The sequence below is a fragment of the Bos mutus genome, chromosome 7, assembly GCF_027580195.1.
Source record: "Bos mutus isolate GX-2022 chromosome 7, NWIPB_WYAK_1.1, whole genome shotgun sequence".
NCBI classification, from domain to species: domain Eukaryota; kingdom Metazoa; phylum Chordata; class Mammalia; order Artiodactyla; family Bovidae; genus Bos; species Bos mutus.
In genome coordinates this window covers 50158011-50176854 of record NC_091623.1, presented here as the reverse complement: position 1 = coordinate 50176854, position 18844 = coordinate 50158011, and the positions used below count along the sequence as shown (strand labels likewise).

At 42.4% G+C, this 18844-nt stretch overlaps 1 protein-coding gene across 2 annotated transcripts in view; it reads left to right on the top strand.

Moving 5' to 3' along the window:
* Positions 1–368: 368 nt before the first annotated feature.
* The window catches only part of RNF130 (ring finger protein 130), a 142223-nt gene continuing 123747 nt past the window's right edge, over positions 369–18844 (top strand). The window contains exon 1 of one of the 2 annotated variants that reach the window (XM_070373496.1): positions 369–1040. In XM_070373496.1, coding sequence (XP_070229597.1) covers positions 596–1040 — 445 coding nt within the window. In that variant the 5' untranslated portion in view covers positions 369–595. The remainder of the gene's footprint in view (positions 1041–18844) is intronic. The other variant, XM_005893437.2, reaches the window with a different exon arrangement.

Below are 18844 nucleotides of genomic sequence, written 5' to 3'. Positions count from 1 at the left end.
CCCCCGTACTCTTATTGCACAGAAGCATTCCCCACCCTCTCCCGAGATGCCGATTACATGACTTGGAGGTGACCAGCTGAAATGTGAAATCCCATAGACATTTAATTTTAAAAATAATTTTAAAGTTTTAGCTATTTTTCTTTTGTATCCTCATCTCAAACTCTTCCACAGGCCCTTGGAAAGCCCCCAGACTCCGAGCCAGACGCGCATCCGGCCTGCCGTTCAAACATGGCCGGGTACGCGGCAAGCAGCGATGGGGATTGCAGGGCCCTCGTGCCGGCGGGCGGGAGCTGACAGAGGCTCGCACGCATGCGCAGGGAGGTGGGGCTGAGTCCCAGGCCTGCGCCATGCCACTCCACAGGCAGGGGGCGGGGCGGCGGGGAGCGCGCGCCTGAGGCGGCTGCCGGGCGTTGAGGAGTTGGTGCTCCAGAGACCTTCGTTCGGGTGCATCTTCCCTGCTGGGTGCGTCCTCACGAGGCGCCCCCACTCGGCGGGACCGGGCCAGGGGATGGAGTGGGCCCGCCGACACGGCCGTGGAGGGACCCAGAGGAGACGACCGCGCGAGCCCTGACCCGCTGTCCTCGCCGAAGCGCCCATGGGCGCCTCCCTGCGGGCGGGCCGCGGCTCTGAGGGTGGCGAGCGGCGGGGCCGCGGCGCCGAGGAGGGCTGCGCTCGTGCCCGGCCGCGCACAGGCCGCGCGCGTGCGCTCGCGCTGCAGGGCCGGCCGCGCCCGCCCCTCCTCTCGGCGCCGGCCCGGGAGCCCGGTCCGCGAGCGGCGGCGGCCGGAGGGACGATGAGCGGCGCGGCGCGGGCGGGCCCGGCCCGGCTCGCCGCGTTCGCTCTGCTGACCTGCAGCCTGTGGCCGGCGCGGGCGGACAACGCGAGCCAGGAGTACTACACTGCGCTCATCAACGTGACGGTGCAGGAGCCCGGCCGCGGCGCCCCGCTTACATTCCGCATCGACCGCGGGCGCTACGGACTCGACTCGCCCAAGGCCGAGGTCCGCGGCCAGGTTCTGGCGCCGCTGCCTATCCATGGAGGTGAGTGCCTGGCAGGGAAGAGAGGAGCCGTGGAAGGCGGAGGGGTGCAGGGTTGGTCCTCATCCCCCAGGAGCCACAACCTGGGCACGGAGGCGGCGGATGCGGCGCCCCCACCCCGCCCGGATTGATGCGCCGCTCGGCGGGCGGCCCCAGGGTCGAGGTTCCCGTCGTGTCCTCCCCCGCCTGTTCGCTGCTGGGAATGAGGCTCCAGACGCGTTATTGGGTTCTTCTCTTCTTTTTAAAAAGGCTTTTTTCCCCTGGGTTCAGTTAGCTTGTTTACAGGAAGGCATTGAACTGCGAGTTTGCAGGGACAGCTCAGACAAAGGAGGTGGTGGAAGAGTGCAAAACTAGTTCATGATGGATGAAGTCTCAACCTGTATTTCGGAATCCGCACAGGTTCCTTCCCGAAATCACAGACTGCGCTGTATTGAATCTAGAAGGATGAGGCCCTTTCTACCGTAAAAATGTGCCATTTTTCTTATGTGACAAGTGGAAGGAGAGTGGAGGAGGAAAATGGGCATCTTCCGTGTTGCTTTTGGCTCTTATTGTGCCCTACCAGCTTTACTGTAATTTGACGCCTGAACATCTGACGTTACGACGAATCCGATACCAATTGGAACCTGTAGCCAAGTCTTCAGGTCATGAGAGTCTGCCAGAGGGGAAATAGGTAAAATTTTTGAGAGTTGTCTTTGAAGCCATTTGGCTTAATCTTACGTCTTCCTATCATTTGCTCTTTAATAATTTAGTATAAAGCATATATTTGTACAAATTTCTGGTAGTGTTTTGAAAGAAACTTTCCCCACACTGTGGAGTATGGTTTTGTTTTTGGCCCACAGCAGACTTTTTGGAAAAATGTCTACTATCTTCTCCATCTCTACCTACTCTCACCCTGAGAATGCTGAGAGGGGACTTTTTTTAAAGCTTCTTTTCATGTTAAGATGACCTAAACTAGGCAACCTACACAAGGTGTTTGTTTTTATACTCTATAAACTATTAGAACATCACACCACTTCTGAGATATGTGTTTGCGAACGTGCTAAGCTGTTTTTTTCTTTGAGGCAATCTAGCTAGGGAGGAAGAATCAGGAAGGGCTTTCACCAGCCTTTCCTCAGTTTACACCTTCCTTTCAAACGTTCATTTTTACATCAATAATCGGTTGCTTAGTATGCACTTCTCATCTCCACTTTGTTAAAAAAAAGGCAGTTAGGGTCCTGCCTTGCCCATAGTAACAACTTTGGCCTTTGGTTCATTCAGTAAATATTTGCTTGCTTGTTCTGTGCCAGTCACTGTGTTTGGGACACAAAATGTTTCCAAACTGTGGCACTGACAATGGTAGTCTGTTTTCTGGGGTTGAGATCTGTGAGGGTCACGTGGAAGGGGAGGAAGAGGGAGAGGCAAACTGTTCTGGAACAAGAACTGGCCCTGTGCAGTATTTTGAAATCTGTGGTTTGTCTTTAGGTTCCTCTAGGCACCTCGAATCCATGATCCTCACTTTAGATACTTGCCTCATAAGTGATTTGTGTTCTGAAACTACTTGTTTCTTGCTCATCATTCCAAGCAAAGGCCTCATCTTTAGAAAACTTGTTGTAGGTGTTTGTATAGAAGGGTATTGGATACTGATGGGTGGTAAAGGCTGGTCTTGTTCCTCTGTCAGTGGGGAGGTTTCAGTTGTGCTGTTGATAAGCCTTATGTCACTGGCGAAGTACTGTGTGAGTTTAGGAAAGTAATTTGGCCTTTTAGCCTCTATTTTGTCTGCAAAAGAGAATGGTGAAATAGTTATACCTTAAGTTTATTGAGGGGCTTCCCTGGTGGCTTAGATGGTAAAGAATCTGCCTGCAATATGGGGGACATGGGTTCAATTCCTAGATTGGGAAGATCCCCTGGAGGAGGGCATAACAACCCATTCCAGTATTCTGGCCTGGAGAATCCCCATGGACAGAGGAGCCTGGCAATTTGCAAAGGGTTGGACTCGACTGAGCGACTAAGCACAGCACAATACAAGGTTATTGAGAGGCTTAAATGGTGCCTGCGTTCTTACAAGAGGAGATTTGTTAACCTAAATGAATCTCTATAAATTGGTGAAGTTTCAGACATGGCATCAATGTGAATACATTGGAGCAGTCTTGGAAACTTGAGTCTGCAGTCAGTTCCCCTGGGTGTCTATCTTCTCTTCATTTCCTCTGTTCTCTAGTGGCTCATTTGGTATCCGCACATCATGAGATTGCTCAAGGTTTTTTCGTGGCTTCGGTGGTGGAATCCTGCAGGTAGTTTGGGTCTAGATTTCTACTAAGGGATCTGCACACATAGGTTCTTTCAATCCAGCAAATACTAATTGAAAACCTGCTGGTCCCAGCCACCATCCAAGGTACTAGGGAAGAGGGATGGGCCCCAGAAATAAGCAAAACAAATTCTTTCTCTTCTTCCTGAAGCTCACGGTCTAGTGGCATTTTTATGTCAGTTTACCTATAAACTATTTCTAAGTCAGTGGACTAACATGAAATCTAAGAAGTTTTTGTGCTTTCTCAGCAGGAATTTAGGAATATATTTTGTTTCTTTGTTTTTGTTTCTTCGCCGCGCTATCCTTAGCGTGCAGAATCTTTAGTTCCCCCAAACAGGGATCTGGCCCACACCCCCACAGTGGAAATGTAAAGTTCCAACCCCTGGACCGCCAGGGAAGTCCTAGGAATGTATTTTAAAAAACAAGAATGGTGAGAGAAATCTGTTAAAATTTTTCATGTTTAAGAAAATGGCTTATATCTATTACGTCAGTGTACTCTAATCACTCAGTCGTGCCTGGATATTTGCAACCACATGGACTGTAGCCCACCAGGCTTCTCTGTCAATGAGATTTCCCAGGCAAAAATACTGGAACGGGTTGCCATTTCCTCCTCCAGGGGATCTTCCTCAGCCAGGGATGGAACATGGGCCTCCTGCGTTGCAGGCAGATTCTTTACCATCTGAGCCACCAGGGAAGCCCTTATGTCTATCATACCTCAATTTAAAAAAAGAAAGTAGCTTAAAATTTGAATATTTGGTTATTTCACATTATGATATTCTCGATTTAGTCTCAAATTTTAGTGCTTTTAGGAAAAATAATATATTCTGACTCTTGTGTGCTTGTAATTTTAAGTTGAAGAGAATTCTTAATGTGTTTATTGAAGATTTACTGAGTGTTGACACTAAACAAAGTGATGTTCAAATTACAAAAAAAATTGTTATGAAACAGAATTACTGGCAAAAAAAGAACCAGCTGTGGTCAATAGACGGGAAGTTAATAAAAATTTTGAGGACAAGTGTTTGGTGAATATAAAGACAAAAGTAGTTTTCCTAGAGCTTAACATGATAACTCGTTTTAATTCTTTTACTTGGTTGTGAAAGTAAAAACCTTTCTAATTATTTTGCATTCAGTTCAGTTCAGTTCAGTCATGTCCGACTCTTCGCAACCCCATGAATTGCAGCACGCCAGGCCTCCCTGTCCATCACCAACTCCTGCAGCTCACTCAAACTCATGTCCATCGAGTCGGTGATGCCATCCAGCCATCTCATCCTCTGTCATCCCCTTTTCCTCCTGCCCCCAATCCCTCCCAGCATCAGAGTCTTTTCCAATGAGTCATTATTTCTGTAAATTAGGCATGTATGAATTACTGGACAAGATTTATTTGTCCTATATCTTTAAAGAGCAATTTGTCAATTTCTTCCTAAATGCTTTGGTATTTTAGAAGTACATTTTGAAAAATGTTAAACTTTATAAAATATTTCATAAACAAGTGTTGTACTTTGAAAATACATTCTTTATCATTAGAGTCCATTTTAAATGGAGATTTATTTGGTGATAACAAATTTCATATTTTAACTGTAAAGAATTTATTTTTTGAAGTGAACTTTTGTAGGAACATGCCTTATATTTATTCACAGATACTGGTTGTTGTTCATGGTTGCCTTCTTGTTACTTACTCAAAGGGTGAGCTTAGATGTAGAAACAAATGTAAAATCTAGCTAGCATTTACTGTGGAACAGACGTTGTAGATGTGCTTTGTGTGTGTGCACACTGACTTTTTGTTTGAGCCTGGAGGTGGGGGTTGGGGGAGAGGCTCTGTTGTTGATGATGTCATTTTGTATGCAAATATGCTGGTGGGAAGAATTTGGTAATAGTCATTTTGCATAGAAATTTTCAGAATTGGATGTTTAAGCCTTGGAGAACAATTTTACCAAGTAATAAAATTTTTTGGTCATCTAGTTGACTAAAGGGATGCCATAACATTAAAAAAAAAAAACCTTAGATTCTTATGTTTTATATATGTGATTTTGTTGGATGAATCCATTAAACCTAAACTTGGTTTTCAAAATTCTGATTTTAGAGTGAAGGCAATCAATGTGGAAACAAGATCTTAGATGAAAAGGGCCATGAAAAGGCAGGGGCTACTGGATATAGAGATTTCAAAAATATTCAGAAGAAAAGTAGGTGTTATCCTGGAATCAGAGACCCTGAAAGGAAAGAGAATTCGGAAGGAGCTGGAGCCTCTAAAAACCAAATTTTGACCTAAAATAGATAACCAAGCAATATATGATAAATTGTATTTGTATTAAATTTTAACAATTTAGAAAATATTTTTACATTTTGTACTTTTCCTTTGCTTTTTGGATGATTCATTAGCATATAAAATTTGAGTATATATTTTTAAACCACCACACCAAATATATACATCCTTCCTCCGTTCCATCTTTCTGTTTCTCTTTATAGCAAAGTGTTGTCTGTACTTTCTGCCTCAGAGTTTTCATCTTGCTGTTCCTCACATTGTGAAGGTCTTTGTTGTGCCAGTGATTTGATAAAGACGTGACATATTTAACTGAAATATTGGACGGCAGGATCCTCAGGATCTCAATGTATGGAATGGTGGGCTGAAACTAAGAGAAAAGTTAATAGAAATTATTGTATAGTCTTGAATTTGGATAAAAAAAATTAGCTGCAGTGAAAGGAGTTGAGGGGAAATAAGGCTTCAAGCTGCATTTTATAGGACAAAGCCTCTGTTCACTCATTGACCAGCCCATTCTAATCTTGCATGCATTTGAGCATCGTATCCTGGTAACACAGGTCCCACTTCATTACAGGCCAGGCACACTTTTAGCGCATGTTCGTTTCTGAATATGAGTTTTAAGAGATGAACAAACTACAAAGCATTGTTTTGAATATTATAAAAGGGAAATCCTTCATTTGAAGGAGCATTAGATTAGATGGCTTGTAAGATCCCTCCATCTTGAACAAGGTGTAACTGTAAAATAGTAAGACGAACCTTGTTAAACAAAGTGCCAGATATACCCATTAAGGATACTGTTCTTTTAATGCCAGTCACATGGGCGTGTATGTGTTTCTATGTATACATGCATATTTTGCAACAATGAAAAATTTAAACACTTTCAGAATTTGTTTTGTGAGGTTATCTTTTTGATAGAACCATTTGGAAAATACATACAGTTTATCAAATGTCTGTCTTTTCTGAGTGGATTTTAATTTTGATAATTGAAAATTATTTTTGAGGCAGTCTTTTAATGTGCTTGTGAATTCTCTCTTTAGATAATTCTCAAAGAAGTCTGGTAGTGTTTTGGACCATGTCCACACCTCTGGGGTGCATTTCCACCTACCAAATCTTAGAGGCAAACCTTAAAAGGATGAGATTTATTCGAAGTACCTAAACGAACCAATCCTCAGAGTTGGTTCTTTTAAGTAAATAGCAACCTTGACTTATTTACAAAATGAATTAAGTTTTCAGGATCATCATTTGTTTGTTTTATCATCCTTAGAGTATTTTATGCACTAAACATTGATTTCTTTTCCATAAGTCATAGTAAGTGTAGCTTTTTTTACTGTTGGAAGCAGTTTTGAACAAAATAAAGGGATCCCTTCAAATGCCAAATGAAATAAATTAAAAAGTCCTTAATAAACTCCTCTGAGCTTGCATTATGCAAGTTCTGTGGTGTGTGTGTGTGGAAGATATGGTATGCAATTGCTGCCTAAGAGAACTTGTCGGGATGGCACAAATAGGACATGCCACTGTGGATGGTGCAGGCTGTCTGCAGACACCAGCAAGGGCACCGGCTGCATGTTATTGTAAACAGAGTTTGTTGGAATACAGCCCTGTCCATTCATTCACGTGTCTGTGGCTCTGTGGTATACTGACAGAGGTGAGCAGTTATTACAGGAGCCTGTATGACTTCCAAGTCTAAACTGCTTGTTCCCTAGCCCTTTAAGAAAACTTTTGACAAGCCACAATCCATGTTCTAAAGTTTCATTTATACCTTAGTTTTTCCCATTAAAACTGTGTTATGGATTTATGGGTGAGAAGTTGATTCCTAAGTTGTCCCAGACTGTGAGCTCTTGGAACAGCGTCTTGGACAGCGTCTTCTTTGTTTTAACCAAATACCTCAAACTGTGCCTGGCACTAGCGAGCCACTGTAATATGTGGTTGCATTTAACCCTGTGGTGCTTGGTCTGGTAGTGAAACTAATGGCAGGTGTTGCTGGAATCTGTATGATGGGATGGGGATGGTGGGGTGTTGATAGACAAAGTATACTGTAGGGCCTCTGTTACTATGCTAGATCAGTAAATGGTACAAAGATCAGAGAAATGAAAAATTATTTGGACTTGTAGTCTAGAGAGGTTTCATTGAAAATGAGGAAGTTGAAATTAAACTTGATTAGTTCTTCCTCTAGCCATAATGGAACACTAGGCTTACCTTGCCACCTCAAGTGACTGGAAAACCTGACAGTTATGAGACAGCAGTTTTAGAAATAGGTCAGAAAACAGCACAGGACAATGATCCCTGAGAGGAAGGAAATAAACAACAGAGTTCTGTCACTGCCTCAGCTTACCACCTGGAGAGTTTCTAAACTGAAGCTCAGGGAAGGGGAACCCAGAAAGAATCTAGTGGTCTTCCTGAGTTGATGAGACAGAGTTCAGAGCTGAGAGAGGTGAAGGCAGCTTGAGTAGGCTTGAATGCGTGAGGAGGTCAGGTTACAGGAGAGGAGGGAGCTGCAAGGGGTTCGTTCACTCAAGCCTTTGATCAAGTACTGTTCTGCTCGTTTTATGGAGACGTATCAGAAATTAGCAGGTGGAAGAATTCTTGGAGTTCACACAAGGCTGGGAATAGTTCATATTCTCACTAATCAAAGTAGAAAGACCTAATGGATGAGGCATGGAGTAAGGCCCTGGAGAAAAGCCTGTTCTGGACCCACCTACGAAATCTTAGAGGCAAACCTTAAAAGGATGAGATTTATTTGAAGTACCTAATCGTGAACAAACCCTAACAATATCTGAAGGGATTACAACAAAGTCCAGCTCCCCAAAACATGAAATCCAATACCAGCATCCAATAAAAAATGAGCAGACAAGCCAAGTAGAGAAAATATGACCCATAACCAGACAGAAAAGTCAGCAGAAACAGTCCCAGAAGTGGGACAAATGATGGAATTGCAAATAAAAGTGTTGAAAGAGCTATTATACTCAGTTTGTTCATGAAGGTAAAAGGAAACTTGAACATGACGAGGAGAGAAACGGATCTAAAAATAGACCCACATCAAACTATGAGCAAGGTGAAAAGACAATCCTCAGAATGGGAGAAAATAATAGCAAATGAAACAACTGACAAAGGATTCATTCCCAAAATATACAAGCAGCTCATACAACTCAATACCAGGAAAACAAACAACCCAATCAAAAAGTGGGGAAAAGGCCTAAACAGACATTTCTCCAAAGAAGACATACAGATGGCTAGCAAACACATGAGAAGATGCTCAACAGCGCTCATTATTAGAGAAATGCAAATCAAAACTGCAATGAGATATCACCTCACACTGGTCAGAATGGCCAACATCAAAAAGTCTATAAATAATAAATGCTGGCGAGGGTGTGGAGAAAAGGGAGCCCTCTTGCACTGTTGGTGGGAATGTAAATTGATACAACCACTATGGAAGACAGTATGGAGATTCCTTAAAAAACTAGGAATAAAATCACCATATGACCCAGCAATCCCACTCCTAGGCATATACCCTGAGGAAACCAAAATTGAAAAAGACACATGTATCCCATTGTTCATTGTAGCACTGTTTACAATAGTAGAACATGGAAGCAATCTAGATGTCCATTGACAGATGAATGGATAAAGAAGTTGTGGTACATATACACAATGGAATATTACTCAGCCGTAAAAAAGAACGCCTTTGAGTCAGTTCTAAGGAGGTGGATGAACCTAGAATCTATTATACAGAGTGAAGTGAGAAAGAGAAAGATAAATACCATATTCTAACACATATATATGGAATCTAGAAAGTGGTACTAAAGATATTTACAGGACAGCAATGGAGAAACAGACATGGAGAATAGACTTATGGATAGAGGGAGAGGGGAGAAGAGGGTGAGATGTATGGAGAGAGTAACATGGAAACTTAAGTGAGTTCAGTTCAGTTCAGTCGCTCAGTCGTGTCCGACTGTTTGAGACCCCACGAACCACAGCACGCCAGGCCTCCCTGTCCATCACCAACTCCTGGAGTCCACCCAAACCCATGTCCATTGAGTTGGAAACTTACTTTACTATATGTAAAATAGGTAGCCAACAGGAATTTGATATATGGCTCAGGAAACTCAAGGGCTCTGTATCAACATAGGGGGTGGGATGGGGAGAGAGGTTCAAAAGGAAGGGGGTATATGTATACCTATGGCTGATTCATGTTGAAGTTTGACAGAAAATAGCAAAATTCTGTAAAGCAATTATCCTTCAATAAAGTAAATAAATTTTTAAAAAGTAGACCCACATCAAACTTCTAGCAGTAAACTCAAACCTGAAAAAGTGTAAGATTTATATTGATAGAGAAAAGAAGAAAGTGTGTACTGAGAGGATGATATTTCCTGCTTTGGTGATCTCTCTTTATCCCAAACAGTGATATAGTTAACATATACTGGGTACATACTCTCTGCCAAGAATGGTGCCAAGTATTGTACATGGAGTATCATTGAATTCTTATAACAGCTCTAGGTGGTACAATATCCTCATTCTGTGGATGGGAATTCAAGGCACTCCAGTCTCTTAGTGTTTTTTATTTTTTCTTTATAGCACTTAATATGGTTGGAAATTGTGTATCTATCTTATTTGCTTCTGAAGGCAGAGATCCTGGTGTCCACTTTTGTATACTCAGTGCTCAATGTTGAGCCTGGAACATAGGAGGGTGGTACTGGTAATTAGTGATGGACAAATTAAGTTGAGTGAGGTAATCCACCAGCTGAATCCTGTGGTGATTCAGCAGAGTTTGGATTTGATGTAGGTCTGTCTGACTACAGAGCTCATACTTCCAGCATGTCTTGTACCACTTCTAAAGTGAGTTTAGTAAATTATGAAGGATCTACTTCGTGGAATGTTACACAGCCATTAAAGGGGATCATGTGAAAGTTAGGTATATCCTACAAAAGTAATATCTTAACAGTGGACAGGGACTCAAAGTAATATGCAAAAATAAAAATGGCTGTGTTGTATCTGTTGGGTCATGGGTAACATTTCTCATTTTCTTTTTTCTCATTTTTTTGAAGTTATTTTTAATACAAAACCTTCTTCACAGAGGGAAAGTCATACTCTCTAAAAGGAACAAGTAAGTGTCTAAAGTTGATTTTCTTTTTTGTAAAGTTTATTCCCTAGCTTCAAGAAAAATTGAGTTAATTCCAAACCATGGTTAGAATGAGTAGAAAACTGAGAGATGACTAGAAATATGCTGAAAAGTGCATGTTTTTCCCCAATAAGAAAAGAGTTAAGACCAAGTATTCTTGTCTTAACAGGAATCAAGCTAAAATGTGGCATCGTTTTTATTTGTTTATTTTTAATTGAAGGATAATTGCTTTACAGTATTGTGTTGGTGTCTGCCATACATCAGCATGAATCAGCCATAGGTATACACATGTCCCCTCCCTGTTGAACCTCCCTCCCACCTCCCACCCCATCCCGCTCTTAATTGGGTTTGAGCTCCCTGAGTCATGCAGCAAATTCCCACTGGCTATCTCTTTTACATACGGTAATGGATATTCTTCCATACTACTCTCTCCATTTGTCTCACCCTCTCCTTTGCCCCGTGTCCAGAAGTCTGTTCTCTATGTCTGAGTCTCCATTGCTGCCCTGCAAATAGGTTCATCAGTGCCATCTTGCTAGATTCCATATATATGTGTTAACATACGACACTTGTTCTTCTCTTTTTGACTTACTTTACTCTGTATCATAAGCTCTAGTTCATCTACCTCATTAGAACTGACTCAGATATGTTCCTTTTTATTGCTGAGTAATATTCCATTGTATATATGTACCACAACTTTATCCATTCATCTGTCAGTGGACATCTGGGTTGCTTCCATGTCCTGCTGCAATGAACACTGGGGTACATGTGTCTTTTTTCAGTTATGGTTTTCTCAGGGTATATGTGTGGCATCATTGTGGCATCATTTTGAGCAGTTAATGAATCCTAGAAAGGGACAGGACTTTTCTATGATATTTTTATTATGATGATATTAATGCTTTTATTTTATTTTGGTTTTCCCTATTTAAAATCAGTCTGTATTTAAAGCATGAAGACTTAACTATGGGTAATCTCCACTTTTCGAAAGTTCATTTTATGCCATTTTGCTTTTATGAAAGACCTACATTAGTACCTATTTTTGATAACCAAACGAAACCTCAAGAGGATTTTTGCTTTTAGCAGAAAAAAGGCCAGAATCAAAAATAGCATTCAGTGTTTGTTTTGTAGCAAGGCGAGAGCCATTGTAGAGGCGGCCGCACTGGGAACAGTGAGAGCAGCCTCCCCAAAGCTCCTTCCCCTGGAACAACACTCAGCATCTAAACATTGAGCCGCCATAGTTGTAAAACATGTCTCTGAGCATCTGTGCTCTCTCTTGATTCATTTTGCAGGTCCATTAGCAAGATGTGTCCTCCAATAATTGTTTCTTCCTTTTTTGACATTTTGGTTTACAGTAAGCTTTTCCTCTTTCCATTTCTCCTGTCACTTCTTCCTATGTCTTTACTTTTAGCCTAGTCTTCTCTGAGCTCTGGATTCATATATTCAACTGCCTACTTGGTATTTTTAACTTAAATTTCCCAAGAACATCTCCAGATTGATAAATGGAGCTTTTGATGTGTATGTGTGTATACATATATATATATATGTATGTATATATATTCTGTCTACTACCACTGTTTTCAGGGCTTCCCTGGTGGCTCAAATGGCGAAGAATCTGCCTGCAATGCAGGAGACCCAGGTTCAATCCCTGGGTTGGAAAGATCCCCTGGAGAAGGGACTGACTACCCACTCTAGTATTCTTGCCTGGAGAATTCCATGGACAGAGGAGCCTAGTGGGCTGCAGTCCATGGGGTTGCAAAGAGTTGGACACAACTGAGTGACTAATACCTGTTTTCTAGTCTTCCCCATCTCAGCAAATGACATCGCGGTCCACTCTTGTTATTTAAACAAATTTAAGAGTCATCCTAGCTTCTTTTTCTCACATTCCACTTCTGATTTACCCTTCACATTTTACTGTCAGTGTGTATCATATTTATCTGTTGTTTGCCATTTTCACTCCTGTCATCTTAGTACAGACAGTTGCCATCTCTCTGGTCTTCCTGCTTCTTAACTTCTGTCAGTCGTTTCTCCCCAGTAGCCACAGTGATCTTGAAACTTCACCCAGTCTTGTCACTGCTTGCTTAAATTACCCCTCAGTGGCTTCTTCTAATCCTTAGACTGGAAATCTGAACTCCTTACTGTAGTATACAAGGCACCTCCTGATTGGTCTGGTCCCAGCCTTTCCCTCCCTCAGGCCATTCATCTCTCCCTTGCTCACCATGCTGAAGCTACCTGTATTTTGATACTCTCATTCCTAGGGCCTCTATGTTTTCTTTACAATGTGTGCCTTCTTGCTGGTATCCCACTCACCTCTACCTCTTGCTCTTCACATGGTGTTTGCTGTATTAATAGAGCTTTATGATTCTTTGATTTTGTATGCTGCTGCTGCTAAGTCGCTTCAGTCGTGTCCGACTCTGTGTGACCCCATAGACGGCAGCCCACCAGGCTCCTCTGTCCCTGGGATTCTCCAGGCAAGAACACTGGAGTGGGTTCCCATTTCCTTCTCCAATGCATGAAAGTGAAATCGCTCAGTTGTGTCCTACTCTTCGTGACCCCATGGACTACACCCTACCAGGCTGCTTGGTCCATGGGATTTTCCAGGCAAGACTACTGGCATGGGTTGCCATTGCCTTCTCCTTGATTCTGTATAATGGCCAGTTAAAAGGGCCATGGAGATGGAGACATGGGGAAGGAATTGTAGAATCTAAGAACTTAATGGTCATCTGTAATCATCAAGTCTAGCCACTCATCTGAGGCCTCAGCATTCCTGTCCAGTGGTTTTACAGCTCACACTTGAACAAATGAGTGATGGAAATCTACCACATTCATCTCTGGAAACCAGAATGTTAGAAAGTCTTTTTTTCATCTGCAGAAGAAAAATTGGTTCAAAATTTGTAGACAGTTAATTTCCTCGTCTGATTCAAGTCCTCTAACGCTTAGACTTCATGTTCTTATTTCTGTTCTTAAGAATATAGTATTTTAAACCACAGAATGTGGCATTCCACTTAAAGGATACAGTGAGTTCAGTAAAGTCCCACAAAAATTCATGTCCACCTGGCACTTCAGAATGTGATCTTATTTGCAAATAAGATCTTTGCAGATGTAAGTAGTTAAGGATCAAGATAAGATCATACTAGTTTACTGCTGCTGCTACTGCAGCTGCTGCTACTGCTAAGTCAATTCAGTCGTGTCCGAATCTGTGCAACTCCATAGACGGCAGCCCACCAGGCTCCCCCATCCCTGGGATTCTCCAGGCAAGAGTACTGGAGTGGGGTGCCATTGCCTTCTCCGATACTAGTTTATGGTGGACCCTAAATCCAGTGACTTATAAGGAGAAGAGAGAATACAGAGAAACACACAAAGATAAAGGCCATGGGAAGATAGAAGTTGAAATAGGAGTTATGCTGCCACAGCTAGGGAGTGCCAAGGATTGCTGGCAACCACTGGAGGCTAGGAGAGAAGCATAGGACTGTTTTTCCCTTGGAGTCTCCAGAAGGAGCCAACTGTACCGACACCTTGATCTTGACTTCTGCCCTCCTGAATTAGGAGGAAATACATTTATGTTGTTTTAAGCCACACATGGACAGATGGTCAATACCGAAATGAGACTGATTATATTCTTTGCAGCCGAAGATGGAGAAGCTCTATACAGTCAGCAAAAACAAGACCAGGAGCTGACTGTGGCTCAGATCATGAACTCTTTATTGCCAAGTTCAGACTTAAGTTGAAGAAAGTAGGGGAAACCACTAGACCATTCAGGTATGACCTAAATCAAATCCCTTATGATTATAGAGTGGAAGTGAGAAATAGATTCAAAGAATTAGATCTGATAGAGTGACTGAAGAACTATGGATGGAGGTTCGTGACATTGTACAAGAGACAGGGATCATGACCATCCTCAAGAAAAAGAACTGCAAAAAAGCAAAATGGCTGTCTGAGGAGGCGTTACAAATAGCTGAGAAAAGAAGAGAAGTGAAAAGCAAAGAAGAAAAGGAAAGATACACCCATTTGAATGCAGAGTTCCAAAGAATAGCAAGGAGAGATAAGAAAGCCCTCCTCAGTGATCAGTGCAGAGAAATAGAGGAAAAATATAGAATGGGAAAGACTAAAGATCTTTTCAAGAAAATTAGAGATACCAGGGGAACATTTCATGAAAACATGGGCTCAAAAAAGGACAGAAATGATATGCACCTAACAGAAAAAGATATTAAGAAGAGGTGGCAAGAATACACAGAAGAACTGTACAAAAAAGATCTTCACAACCCAGATAATCATGATGGTGTGATCACTCACCTAGAGCCAGACATCCTGGAATGCAAAGTCAAGTGGGCCTTAGAAAGCATCATTATGAACAAAGTTAGTGGAGGTGATAGAACTCCAGTTGAGCTATTTCAAATCCTGAAAGATGATGCTGTGAAAGTGCTGCACTCAATATGCCAGCAAACTTGGAAAACTCAGCAGTGGCCACAGGACTGGAAAAGGTCAGTTTTCATTCCAATCCCAAAGAAAGGCAATGCCAAAGAATGCTCAAACTACTGCACAGTTGCACTCATTTCACATGCTAGTAAAGTAATGCTCAAAATTCTCCAAGCCAGGCTTCAGCAGTACATGAACCATGAACTTCCAGATGTTCAAGCTGGATTTTGAAAAGGCAAAGGAACCAGAGATCAAACTGCCAACATCTGTTAGATCATTGAAAAAGCAAGAGAGTTCCAGAAAAACATCTATTTCTGTTTTATTGACTATGCCAAAGCCTTTGACTGTGTGGATCAAAACAAACTCTGGAGAATTCTGAAAGAGGTGGGAATACCAGACCACCTAACCTGCCTCTTGAGAAATCTGTATGCAGGTCAAGAAGCAACAGTTACAGCTGAACATGGAACAACACACTGGTTCCAAATAGGGAAAGGAGTGCGTCAGGCTGTATATTGTCACCCTGCTTATTTAACTTTTATGCAGAGTACATCATGAGAAATGTCAGGCTGGATGAAGCACAAGCTGGAATCAAGATTGCCAGGAGAAATATCAATAACCTCAGATGTGCAGATAATACCACCCTTATGGCAGAAAGCAAAGAACTAAAGAGCCTCTTGATGAAAATAAAAGAGGAGAGTGAAAAAGTTGGCTTAAAACTCAACATTCAGAAAACGAAGATCATGGCATCTGGTCCCATCACTTCATGGCAAGTAGATGTGGAAACAGTGACAGACTTTATTTTGGGGGGCTCCAAAATCACTGCAGACGGTTACTGCAGCCATGAAATTAAAAGACACTTACTCCTTGGGAAAAAAGTTATGACCAACATAGATAACATATTAAAAAGCAGAGACATTACTTTGCCAACAAAGGTCTGTATAGTCAAAGCTATGATTTTTCCAGTAGTCATGTATGGATGTGAGAGTTGGACTATAAAGAAAGCTGAGTGCCAAAGAATTGATGCTTTTGAACTGTGGTGTTGGAGAAGACCTTTGAGAGTCCCTTGGACTGCAAGGAGATCCAACCAGTCCATTGTAAAGGAAATCAGTCCTGAATATTCATTGCAAGGACTGATGCAGAAGCTGAAACTCCAATACTTTGGCCACCTCATGTGAAGAACTGATTCATGTGAAAAGCCCCTGATGCTGGGAAAGATTGAAGGCAGGAGGAGAAGGGAATGACAGAGGATGAGATGGTTGGATGGCATCACCGACTCAATGGACATGAGTTTGAGTAAATTCTTGGAGTTGGTGATGGACAGGGAGGCCTGGTGTGCTGCAGTCCACGGGGTTGCAAAGAGTTGGACGCATCTAAGCGACTGAACTGAACTGACGTAAGCCACAAGGTTTGTAGTCATTTGATATGGCAGCCAGAAGAAATTAATGCAAAGAGAAAGCAAAATTGGACAGCACTGCAGTTTGGTTTCACCAGTACAGAAGAGAGGACAACTTTCTTCCTCATCATTCTGAACACATGCCTAGAGTCATATAAGGTTATTTTGGTAGCCTTAACCACTGACTCATACTGAGATTACTGCTGATTAGACTTTCTAGGACTTTTTCATGAGGTCGCCCTAAATCGAGTGATTTTATCTTTTCTGGATTTAGGCTGGTCATCAGCCTTTCATGATACTTTTTGAATCCTGATCTTTACTCTTCGTAGCAGCTGTGTGTCAGCCATGAATGTGATGAGCATACTTTCTGTATCTTCACATAAGTGGTTCTTAACCTTCTGTGGTTGTGGATTCAAGACTTTAATGAAAGCTGTGGACCTTTCTGATGAAAAGTACTTATTTATGTATATATACACCGAGTTTTCAGTAAGAATTAGGATGTTCAGATGCCTCTTGAAGCCTCAAGTGTGGTCCATAGACCCAAAGTTAAGAATACTGATGTAGGTTATTGATAAAAGCATCAAATATCAAAGAGTGTGAATGAACAGACCCTTGTAGTGTGTTCCTAAAAACCTTCTAAGATGGTTGACCTTACTCCATTACTCAACACTTCTGGGGAGTGGAGTGGGCATTTCATAGTTTACTAATTTATTTTACTGACTTTGCATTTAGTATTGTACATATTTCTTTGTCTTATGTCGTAAAAGCCAATCAAGTTCTTTGATTAAAAAAATATATATATATTGTATTTACTTTGTTCCTGATTTGCTGGGAAGGAGAAGAAGTCTTTATGGCTTAACCATAGTATGTTATTTTCTTGTTGCCCCTGTGATCAGTTATCTCAAACCAGGTGACATAAAAGAACATAGATTTATTACCTTACAGTTCTGGGAGTAAGAAGTCCTAAATGGGTCTCACTGGGCTAAAATCAAGGTGTTGGGCAAAACTGCATTCCTTATGGAAGGTCTGACGGAGAATCCATTTCCTTGTTTTTTTCTAGCTTCTAGAGACTGCCTCGGAGAGGGCAATGGCACCCCACTCCAATACTCTTGCCTGGAAAATCCCATGGGCAGAGGAGCCTGGTAGGCTACAGTCCATCGGGTCGCTAAGAGTTGGACACAACTGAGCGACTTCACTTTCACTTTTCATTTTCATGCATTGGAGAAGGAAATGGCAACCCACTCCAGTGTTCTTGCCTGGAGAGTCCCAGGGACGGGGGAGCTTGGTGGGCTGCCGTCTATGGGGTCGCACAGAGTCGGACACGACTGAAGTGACTTAGCAGAGACTGCCTGCATTCATTAGCTCATGGCCCCTTCCTCTTCAGAGTCAGTAGTGAGCTTTTTTCAGAGCTTTCTGTGACTCTCATCTTCTACCTCTCTTCTACACTTAAGACCCTGTGATCACGTTGGACCCACCCACATGTAATCTTACATGTGGGCTTCCATGGTGGCTCAGACAGTAAAGGATCTGCCTGTAATGCAGGAGACCTGGGTTCGATTCCTGGGTGGGAAAGTTACCCTGGAGAAGGGAATGGCAACCCACTCCAGTATTCCAGCCTGGAGAAGTCCTTGGGCAGAGGAGCCTGGTGGGCTACAGTCCATAGGGTGGCAAAAAGTTGGTAATGACTGAGCGATAATCACTTTCACCCACATAATCCAAGGTAATCTCTTTATTTTAAGGTCAGCTAATTACCAACCTTAATTCCCTCTTGTCATGTAACCTAACGTATTCACAGGTCCCAGGGATCAAGATGAAGACATCTCGGGATGGAGAGCATTACTCATCCTTCTGCACATAGTGAACCTGTGTAGGAATCCCATGATTTAAGTGTCTACACGTTATTCCTTTAGTAATTATTTCTGACATTTGCTAAGGATTAATAGGACCCTAAGGAACTCATAACTTCCACAGCCCTTGTTTATCAGTTTATAAACAATGAAATGCTATTTACACAGGTTAGTTTTCTGATACCTTTCTTCTATGATTCCTCAAAGTTCCTTCAGTGATGCAGTTTCTTTTTTGAATGTTGTCACCAGACTGTAGTTCATCTGGATCAGAAATCCCAAACTCATGTGGGATAGCTGCTTCAAATACTCATTCAGCAAATAATTATTAAACACCTAGTATATACCGGGCTTCAAATACCTCAGCAGCGGCCATGGTGCTGCTGGCGCAGGATGCCCACTGCTGAGGGGCGGCTGGAGCGGAGTCTCTGCGGGGCTAGGCCACTGGACGCCGCAGCCAGTGGTTGGGACTGCGGGCTGCGGCCAGGGCCCTGGCGCGCGGCGATGCG